The sequence below is a fragment of the Podarcis tiliguerta genome, assembly GCF_965153285.1.
Source record: "Podarcis tiliguerta genome assembly, chromosome: 13".
Lineage (NCBI taxonomy): Eukaryota > Metazoa > Chordata > Lepidosauria > Squamata > Lacertidae > Podarcis > Podarcis tiliguerta.
The window spans coordinates 8021732-8032595 of NC_139546.1; the positions used below are offsets into that span (position 1 = coordinate 8021732).

Sequence of the window (10864 nt, forward strand, 5' to 3'; positions counted from 1 at the left end):
CTTCTCTTCTCAGGAGGTGGTCAAAGTATTGGAGCCTCAGCTTCAGGATCTGTCCTTCCAGAGAGCACTCAGGGCTGACTTCCTTAAGGGCTAGGGCTAGTCTTGGGTGAAGAAATGTCAAGGGTAAGAATTCACTGCTGCTCTCAGAGAACCTAAGCCTCCCTCACCTGGGGTGATGCCTCTGCCAGAGAAGGAAGCAGCAGTGGCAGGCTGCCCCCCCTGGACTTGTAAAGATGAGCAGGACCTCAGGCAGTGGGAGGTTGCTCACTGCTCGACTGTCAAGTACAGGAAAATCCTGGCTGGTTCATAAGAGCACCCCTCTTTCTACCTTGTCCTGAGCCCAGCACCTTCCAACTCAGGTTGGGTGTCTTTCCGCCTCCTGTCCGCAGCAGCACCTCCTGAGTTCTTCTACGCTCCACCTCCTGTGCCTCATCAGACCACTGAAAATGGTCCTGACTTCACCAGTCCACCATGCCCCCTCACCCCACCAGAGCACTTCGTGGATCCAGCCAGCAGCTAGGCCATGGCTGTCAACTTTCAGATTTGAAAATAAGGGATCAGCAGCCTCAAAAATAAGGGATCAGCAGCCTCACCTGTCCCGGGGACAGTCTATGGGATATCTAACAATCTGGGATAGCAGAAGGAAGCAGCGGGAAACGGCACTGGAATAAGGGAATTTCCCACAAAAAAAGGGAAGGTTGACAGCTATGAGCTAGGCAGGATCGCCGTAGGGGGTGACACAAGCAGGTAGGGCTGCTTGACAGTCTCATTTGGTCCATGTGGACCAAACCAATTCACACTTTCACAAACCACTGCACAGAACGGAACAGAACAGCTAGAGTCAGGTATCACACCTCTCAGAATTTCATCATGTAGTTATTGGCACAAGCAAGGCATAAAATACAGTGGTGCCTTGCAAGACGAAATTAATTCGTTCTGCGAGTTTTTTCGTTCTGCGAGTTTTTTCGTCTTGCGAAGCACCACTGCGTATTGACGGTTTCCCATAGGAATGCATTGGTGGCTTTTAAAAAAAGGCGCAAGACGGAACGTCTTGCGAAGCAAGCCCATAGGGAAATCCATCTTGCGAAGCAACTCAGAAAACGGAAAACCCTTTTGTCTTGCGAGTTTTTCGTCTTCCGAGGCATTCGTCTTGTGGGGTACCACTGTACTTGTTTTTCAATTGTAGCCCAAAACGTGGGCAACGGATACAGGAAATTTAAGCAGACGTTATATGAAATATGGTAACAATGTGCATCTCTGCTTACATTTTAGTGTGATATGTCCACAAATTAACTAAAAAGAATAACTTACATTTCTGCACTGTTCTTCTACAAAGTGAGGAGGCAGAGTTCAATCGTAGCATCAGAAAGAGATGTACAGGTAAGGGGAGCTGAAACAGCTCTTTCCCTTACACAAGCTTCATACCCCAGTAGTAGTAGTAGACTTTATTTGCATAGCCGACAGGCCATAGCATCAAGGGACAAACACCAACAGAAATACATTACAGATATAGTTACCATAAAATCTTGTGACCTATTAAAACCCTAGGTAAATTAATAATCTCAGCACTTTAAACTTGGCAGAAGTAATAAAATAATAATAATAAAACATAATGATAATAATCATAACATCCTAGGCGAGGAATCCAGGTGACGACACTGGTGTCATTCAGATAACAGCTCTCAGTCTCATTGCTCTCTCGATAAAATTGGCAACCTTCTCTGTTGTCGAGCTGTTCTGGTCGGCTGGGAGTGAGAACAATTTGGCTTCGCAAGAGCGGCCCAGGATGGCAGATAGGAGCGGCGTAATGGTCTCGTCCCTGAGATCTTTATATAGGGAGCAAGACAAGAGAACGTGTGACACCGTCTCTACATAGCCAGCTCCACAGGGGCAGAGCCAGTTCTTGAATGGAATTTTTTGATATCTACCTTCAAGAACGGCTGAGGGTAACATATTTAGTCTGGCCAGTGTAAAGGCCCGCCTAAGTTTTGGAATGGTTAAGGTAGACAAATAAGGTGCCCAAGAATCAAAATGGGAGGGGGGCAGATAAGCGTACCAAGCACTAAATTTCTTAATATAGGCCAGATTATTCTGCTGCTCAATATCCTTCATGCGCTGATCAATAATGGTTTTTGCCTTGGGGAGACCCATTTTCAGTAGATGCTGTGCTTGTAGGCCACATGTACCGTATTTTTCGTCCCATAGGACACTCCGTCCCATAGGATGCACCTAGTTTTTTTGGGGGGGGAAATAAAGGGAATCCCCCCCCTTTATTTCCCCCCCAAAACCAGGTCGGGGAAACCGAACCAGGTCGAGGAACAGCGGGATGGCGGCGCTGCGCCTCCCTGTGTCCCCAAAGCTTGTGGGGCTGGCCTTGGCTGCCCGGCACACAGGGCACTCTGCTTCAGGGTGCCCCGCGCGCCAGGTGGCAGGCTGCTATCCGCAGCGAGGGGATGTCTGCCCGGTGCGAGGGGTGCTCTGCTTCAGAGCGCCCCTCGTGCGGGGCGGCAGGCTGCTATCCACAACGTGGGGAGCCCTGCGGGGAACTCCTGCAGGGCTCCCCACGCTGCGGATGTCTGTCCGGAGCGTGGGGCACTCTGATTCAGGGCACCCTGCGTGCCGGGCGGCAGGCTGCTATCCGCAGTGTGGGGAGCCCTGCGGGGAACTCCTGCAGGGCTCCCCATGTTGCGGATGTCTTCCCGGCGCGAGGGGCGCTCTGCTTCAGGGCGCCCCTCGCGCTGGGCAGCAGACTGCTATCCGCAGCCTACACAGCCCTGCAGGAACTCCCGCAGGGCTGCCTAGGCTGCGGATGTCTTCCTGAAGCCTGGAGAGCGAGAGGGGTCGGTGCGCACCGACCCCTCTCGCTCTCCAAGCTTCAGTGAAAGCCTGCATTCGCAGCATAGGATGCACCCAGATTTCCCCTTCATTTTTGGAGGGGGAAAAGTGCGTCCAATAGGGCGAAAAATATGGTAAGTAGTTTTTGATGCACTACTTTGGACCACCGTTCATACCCCATGCTCAGTTGCCTAAATTCTGCTTTCCCTGCCATCTCCCACCTCAATACTGGAGCTGGACTGGGTGATGGACCAGGCAAAAAAGAGGAAAACCACAGCACAGAAATGTGTATGTGAAACAACACTTTTTGATGTTGATGTCAAAAACACAATGACCCGAACGAGGAGCGAGCTCTTACCTAGAACACCACTATAGAACTCATCCCAGCCTTTATATTGAACGTGCTGGAATAAGAAATCTTGGAAGAGGTAAAAGAGCATGTTTCGGACCCGCTCTGTGAAGGACATCCTGTCTGTTAGTTCCCCTGTGCTTGCAGGCACATAGGATGGAGGAGCTGGCATACATCCACATAGACGCTCCACTGTGTTTCCAAAAGAGAATCGATAGGTGTATATAAATGGTATCCGGAGCTTCTGAGCCAACAGTTCTGCACAAGGAATGAGTGGATCTGCAAGCAGAACGTCGAAACCAGCTGATTCCATCTTCTCCAGCAGTTTCTCATTTGTCACAGCTATATGACAGACCGTTTTGTATCGACCCATCACGTGTGTTACTAAGGCATTCAACTTGCTGAAAAATTCCCAGGAAGAAAGTTCTCGGATCCCATAAGTGCATAGATGTATGTAGTCCTGCAGTAGACCTTCCATCTCTGCCCTTGAGAACGGAGCAGAAATCACTTCTATCGGGAAAGGGGAAGGTTCACTGGGGTCAATTATCCGGAAGAATGAAGGCAGGAGCACGGTCACTCGGTGGCCTCTGGCTGTGAGCTCATTCATGATGAATTTCAAATTGATCCAGTGGCTGTCGTCTGCCGGCCAGATGAGGACATTCCCACTGGAGGCTGAGCCCCAAAAGAAAACCCAAACCACGGAAAACACCAGCAGCCATTTTGCTGCCATTGTGTCCTGGCTTTCCTCCCCTAGATTCAGGGTGATCAAAGGTTACTGTGACAGGCTGGGCTTGTTCAGAGCACTCCTGAATTTCACTGCTCTCCACCCTGCTTAAACTTTCCCGTTCTTTGGCACAGAGGCTTTCCAAGAAAGGAAGGTTCTCTGCCGCAGGAAAATGCTGCTGGGGATAACATAGCATAGTTCTTTCGAAATCCGGACTCCTCCCACAGCAAGTAACAAAACAGGTTCTCTGCTCAGTGGACAAGTTTGTTTATTTCTCCAGGAATAACTCCGAATGAGTCATCCAATGGCTTCAGCTGAACTCTCCATATGGCCCATAATATTCACACCTAGAGCTCAGAGCATATGAAATTGTTTGCCTGTAACTCAGGAGTGGAGAAACTGCAATATTTAGGACATAATATCGACATTGCGGCAAGGGGAAAGTCATGGCAAGTAGATATGAAATTTACTGCCTGTTACACATTAAAGGAAAACTATTTGGAAATGATATACAGATGGTATTTAACACCTAATAAACTGGCTGAGATGTACAAGACTGTATCAAATAAATGTTGGAAATGCAAACAGTCCAAAGGGTTACAGTGGTGCCTCGCAAGACGAAAAGAATCCGTTCCGCGAGTCTTTTCGTCTTGCGGTTTCTTCGTCTTGCAAAGCAAGCCCATTGACGGATTAGCGCTATTAGCGCTATTGGCACTTTAAGGGCTAAAAACGGCTTTTTAAGGCTTAAGGGATTAGCGGTTTTGCTGCTAAAATGCTTTTAGCAGCTTAGCGATTCAGAAAAAGGGGTTTTGGAGCAAAAAAAACCCTCAAAATTTTTCGTCAATTTTCGTCTTGCGAAGCAAGCCCATAGGGAAATTCGTCTTGCGAAGCGCCTCTGCAAATGGAAAACCCTTTCGTTTTGCGGGTTTTCCGTCTTGCGAGGCACCACTGTATTTTTTTCATACGTGGTGGACTTGTAAAAAAGCAACAGGCTTTTGGGAAATGATACACAATGATACACAATTTTACGTCATAGTTGTAGTGCCCCCTGCAGCGCTCCTGAGGCTCTGCACCCAGCCCCATATCCACCTCTGAGCAACCATGGTGTTGTAAACAAAAATTGCACATTCCTATCACAATGGTCAGCCTGGCATGTCCATGCTATCTCAACGTCCGCTGTTCGTGGGAGACAGCTCTGGGTTGGGTCAGGCCCCTGCTGCACCACTGATCACAGCAGCGGGATAATTGTATCATCTCTTTTTTCATTCCATCACTGTGTTGTTAGAACTGGAAAATAAATAGCTGACTGCAGCAGAATAGTGATAAGAAGCTCAGGGAATGTGGGGTCAAGGGGCCATACAACGTATGCCAACTGCAACAGGAATTAATTCTGCTGATAAGATAACAATCCTCAGATTTGCACAGGAGCCAATGGGAGTTGAAGAAACCCTGCAAAGTGCAGGATGGAGCCCAAGATACACACACCCAACTTTTTGGAGGCCTGTTCACAAGCCATCAGGAATGGTTATATAAACCGTTGTCCCCACTGCAGAGCAGATCAAGTAAACACCAGACCATTTGAAACAAAGCCTGCGTGTGAACTGCAGTGTCAAATTCCTGTGTGTGTATTTTGCTTACGGAACCTGAGCTTCGGCTATTTGTAAAAATAATCTAATTACCAGAAAGCATGGGGGGTCAAGGGGGTTGTGATGTAAGCAAATCTCCAGGCACAAAGAAATCTTTGTACCTGCTGAGATATTGAGATGGCTCATACTGTCTTTTATTCCCTTATTTTATATATAAAAAAAGCTGTTAGGTAAGTCTGCCATATGAAGTGTGTTCAGAACATAATAGAACATACAGTTTAGGGGCATTTTCATTTAGTCCTCCCTTTATTGTTGCAGATTTGCAAAGAAATAATGAAGCCAAGGTGTTGAGATCTGGCAAAAGAATTTCCCTGACAGATGCTGAATGGATAAAGTGTTGACCTCGTGCCAGGAAGTCTTGGCAAGGAAATAAATGCCACTCCAGTCTGTTGGTTTTGTATAAGAACCAGAACATGCACATCTACCCTCACATTGTTGGGGAGGTGGAAATAATAATCTACAAACGCCCACCCACAAAATACAAAAAAAAGTTAAGACTTAACTGAGTTAAGACAGGAGGGACATATATCCTCTTAAACTGGCCTATGGGGTGTCCCCCAAAAAGTGACTCTGAGGAATCATCATGTGAGCATGCCATCATGGTTATGTTTAGTGTCCTAACTCCCCACCTTCTTTCCTAGCCTTTATGATCAAGGAGAAAAGGCCCTGAAACATGTGTGTGTGATTTCTAGTTTTAATAGAAAGTTAGATTAGCTTCAACCAGAGCCAGGGCCTTTTCAACACTGGCCCCGGCCTGGTGGAACGCTCTGCCTCATGAGACCAGGGCCCTGCAGGATCTGATTTCTTTCTGAAGGGCCTGTAAGACAGAGTTGTTCCGCCTGGCCTTTGGCTTAGAATCAGTTTGATTCCCTTCCCCTCTGCCTTTTTCCTTTCTCCTCCTGTAAAGAGGCTGCATCCTAATGTTTTAATGTTGTATTTTAATCTTGTTTTTAAGTTGTAGTCATTCAACTTGTTTTTGTTATTGCTTGTTAGCTGCCCGGCCTTGGCTGGGGAGGGCGGGGTATAAATAAAAATTAGTATTATTAATATTAATATTAATATTAATAATTTGCACATCTTCTTGATCAGCTGCTGGCAACAACTCCTGGCACCACCTAAGATATCAGGAAGGACGTCAAGGAAAGTAGGGAACTCCAGCAGAGATATGAGGAACCTGCAGCTTGTAGGGTTGGGGTGAGGGAAGGGTGGTCTTCCAGAAGTTGCTGACTTGCAACTCCTATCATCACTGACCACTGGGCATGCTGGCTAGGTAAGGGCTGATGCAACTTGCAATCCAGCAACTTTTGAACTCCACAGATCCACCCCCCTCTGCACGCTAGAGCTACTCCTCACACTTTGGGCTCTTTGAGCCCCTTGAAAGCAAAGCAACAGCACAATCTTAAACATGTCTGCTGAGAAGTAAGCTCTGATGGATTCAAGGGGGTTTATGATCAGGTAGGTGGAGTGAAGGGGACGCAGGTGGCGCTGTGGGTTAAACCACTGAGCCTAGGACTTGCCGATCAGAAGGTAGGTGGTTCAAATTCCCGCAACGGGGTGAGCTCCCGTTGCTCGGTCCCTGCTCCTGCCAACCTAGCAGTTCGAAAGCACGTCAGAGTGCAAGTAGATAAATAGGTACTGCTCTGGCGGGAAGGGAAACGGCATTTCTGTGCACTGCTCTGGTTCGCCAGAAGCGGCTTAGTCATGCTGGCCACATGACCCGGAAGCTGTATGCCGGCTCCCTCGGCCAATAAAGCGAGATGAGCGCCGCAACCCCAGATTCGGTCACAACTGGACCTAATGGTCAGGGGTCCCTTTACCTTTACCTTAGGTGGAGTGAGGGTTGCTGCGGAATTTGAAAAGATATATACTGTATAGAGACAAGGGATTTGGAAGGTAGTCAGGGTGTGGGGTGACAGGAAAAGAGTGGCTTTAGCAAGGTGTGATGAGAAAAAGAAGAAGAAAGGCAAAGATCAAAGGCTGGGCTCCATCTTGGGCAGACTCTATGAAGGCAGGGGCGTAGGAAGGTGGGCAGGGGGTGGGTCGCCCCAGCGCCATCATGGAGGGGGGTGACAAATTATCAAGGAACAATTACTGCCCTACTAGGGCAGTTCATAAAAAAACTTTTTTGAAAATGCCTGCTCCAAAGGTCTTATCTTACTACAATAGGGATTATATAGCTATATATGAAATTTCATGCATATCAGTTAATATCTTGACCCTCCTCCACGAAAATAGCTGTTTACTTGGCCATTTTCCTATGTCGTGAAGGCTGAAATTTCAGTTCAGTGGAGCAGGATCAAGATATTAACTGATAGGTTTATTTTGTTTTGGTAAACCACTTTGCAGGTTTTTTAAAATAAATTTTATTAAAGAAATAAACAATAAATAAAATAACACAAGCTAAAACACAATCCATCCTGTAGATTTAAGTATCTGTCCACAGTCGCCTGCTTGTTATCAGAGGCTCAGAATCCACATTCCTTTGTAAGAAAATATGAAATAACGTAAAACCATTTTTGCAGGCAAATGCTAATAATAATAAATCAATGGGGGGGGGGGGACAAGAAATTATCCACACCGAGTACCACCTGACCTTCCTATGCCTCTGTCTGAAGGCTGGCTGGGAGAGATCCATAGAATCATAGAACCATAGAGTTGGAAGAGACCACAAGGGCCATCGAGTCCAACCCCCTGCCAAGCAGGAAACACCGTCAGAGCACTCCTGACATATGGTTGTCAAGCCTCTGCTTAAAGACCTCCAAAGAAGGAGACTCCACCACACTCCTTGGCAGCAAATTCCACTGTCGAACAGCTCTTACTGTCAGGAAGTTCATTGGAGTCAAAGATCCCTTTGACTCCAATGCTGCACTGCTGTGGGGAACAAGCCCCGTTTGAGATGTTGCAATATCTGGAATCCCTCCTAAGGTATTAAGGAGGAACAGAAGTAGAACAGAAGGCAGAGCAACTCAGTGAAGCAATAAAAGAGCAAAGTAGGTGAGATCTGCTACTCCTTCCATTAGAGTTGGCCAGATGGCGGAAATGACTGGCAGAATCCGAGACCAGGGAGAAGAGTCGATGGAGGAAGATTGGAAAAAATTTAAAGTATATTTACAGAAATTTTGCAAAATTAATGAATGTTAGAAGAATATTGGAATGAAGTTATATGGTTTTAGCAGAAGTGTTATTAAGAATTATATGAATATTAATCGTTAAAGTGTTAAAGTGGAAAATTTAAAGTTAAATTGTGTTAGGATAAACTATAGAACAAAAATTGAAGAAGAGGGAAAGGATTTGTTGAATTAGCAAATTTGAACTAGAATACAAAAAAGGGAGGTGTGAGGAAGTTGAGGAAATAAGCAAATGAAAGATACAGATATGAAATTTGGATGTGTGTTTAAATGTTTTTGTTTTGTTTGTGTTGTATTGTTGTATTGTATTTTTTATTGTTGATGTATTGTATGTTGAATCTATGTATTGTTTTTCTTTATTGTCTTTCTTTTCATAATTATAAAACATTTAATAAATATTATTTTTTTTAAAAAATAGAGTTGGCCAGACTACCTGGCTTGGTAGTGTCTACCTCCAACTGATAGTGGCTCCACGAAGCCTCAGGATGAGGCCTTTCCAGTCCTGCAACCTGGGTCCCCCTTTTTATTGGCTATGCCAAGGACTGCTCCAAAAACCCTCTGCATTTTCGGAGCAGCTGCTCTACGAAATAATAGTGCTTTGAGGAGGAGGAGTAGGAGAAACAAAAACAGGCTTACCTAAAACCTGACTGTAATAAGCGTCCCACTCTCCCCAGTAGGTCTGGAAAACATAATCCTGCAGGTGGTAGGATATCAAATTTTTCACCCTTTCCCCAAACGACAATCTGTCGGTGAGCTCAGACAGAGTAGCAGGAGTGTACGATGGAGGGGAGGGTATTTTCCCACAGTGTCTCTCCACCGTTGAGGCCGGAGTGAAGCGTAGGGTGTACACAAATGGGACGTCCAATTTCACAGCAATCAGGTCACCACAGATGGTCACAGGGTCCACAAGGAGTACGTCGTATCGGCTCTTTGTCAGCCGGGCCATCAGTTCCTGGTTGGCCAACACCCCTTCACACATTTGCCTGTTGAGCACAACTGCTTTCTTCATCAGTTTCCCCAGCTCTTGGTAGAACTTGTGGAAGGTCAGCGTGGTGGGCATATGGTTGAACCACAACATTATGATGTCCCTGATAAAGGCTTCGAAGTCGCTCGCTACGAAGGGCACAGGGTAAACCTCAAATGTGGCACCTGATACATCATCGCTGGGTTTGATGGAGATGGCACCTGTAGAAACTAGGATGCTGACATTGTGACCTCTGTGCAGCAGTTCTTGAATGATGACCTTAACGTTGAGCCAATGGCTGGCTTCTGTTGGCCAAATAAGCACATTCCCACAGAAGACGTTTCCTACTAGGGTGACCTGAAGTATTACCAGCTGGATTACAACCGCTCTTGCTGAGATGGAGGTCATGATGTGCTTTTTTTGCATAGCCACGTTGTATTCTTCAATAATTCCCCAACAGTGGAGCGTTATTCACTATTTCACTTCTCTGGAGAAACCTTCTGTCTCATACTCTCCTTCACTTTTGACCAAAGGTGTTTAACGTTTATAAAGTCTCTAACAGGAATGCTGCTGTTGTTGAAGAAGGCGCTAAAATGAAAAAAGGCAGAAGGGTCATTTTTTCACCTATTCTGCACAACTAAAACCAATGCATATTTCACCCATCTTACATATACAGTGGTACCTCGGGATGCGAACAGGATCCGTTCCGGAGCCCCGTCCGCATCTAGAAGCAAACGTAACTAGCGATGACACGTCTGCACACGCGTGCGTTGCTTTTCGCCACTTCTACGCATGCGCATGATGTCATGAGCATCTGCACATGCGCGAGCGGCGAAGCCCGGAAGTAACGCGCTACATTACTTCCAGGTTGCCACAGAGCGCAACTTGAATGCACTCAACATGAAGCATATTCAACCCGAGGTATGGCTGTATATGGGTGGCCCAGAAACCACCAACATTTAAATTTTGGCAATTTTTAGTGAAGGGGGAGAGTGATTTCAGGCCCCGAGCAAACAGCTATTCAATCCACCATTAAAGAACCAAAAACCCATAAAACAAACACAAATTGGCAGTTGAAACAAAAATGTAACCAGATAAAAATCTAAGGAAGGAGATGAAGAGCAGTGGCTATTTTGCTTTATAATATGAACAAACTAATGCAGTCACAGGTGTTACCGCAGTAACTGCATCCTCACATTTTCAGCATCATGGGACATA

The 10864-nt window shown here is 46.3% G+C and overlaps 1 protein-coding gene across 2 annotated transcripts in view; it reads right to left on the minus strand.

The window, feature by feature from the left end:
* Positions 1 to 10087, minus strand: part of LOC310661515 (UDP-glucuronosyltransferase 2A2-like) — a 30843-nt gene extending 20756 nt beyond the window's left edge. The window contains exon 1 of one of the 2 annotated variants that reach the window (XM_083407787.1): positions 9319 to 10087. In XM_083407787.1, coding sequence (XP_083263913.1) covers positions 9319 to 10072 — 754 coding nt within the window. In that variant the 5' untranslated portion in view covers positions 10073 to 10087. Of the gene's footprint in view, positions 1 to 3193; positions 4149 to 9318 lie in introns of those variants that run through there. The other variant, XM_083407784.1, reaches the window with a different exon arrangement.
* Between the last annotated feature and the right edge of the window lie 777 nt (positions 10088 to 10864).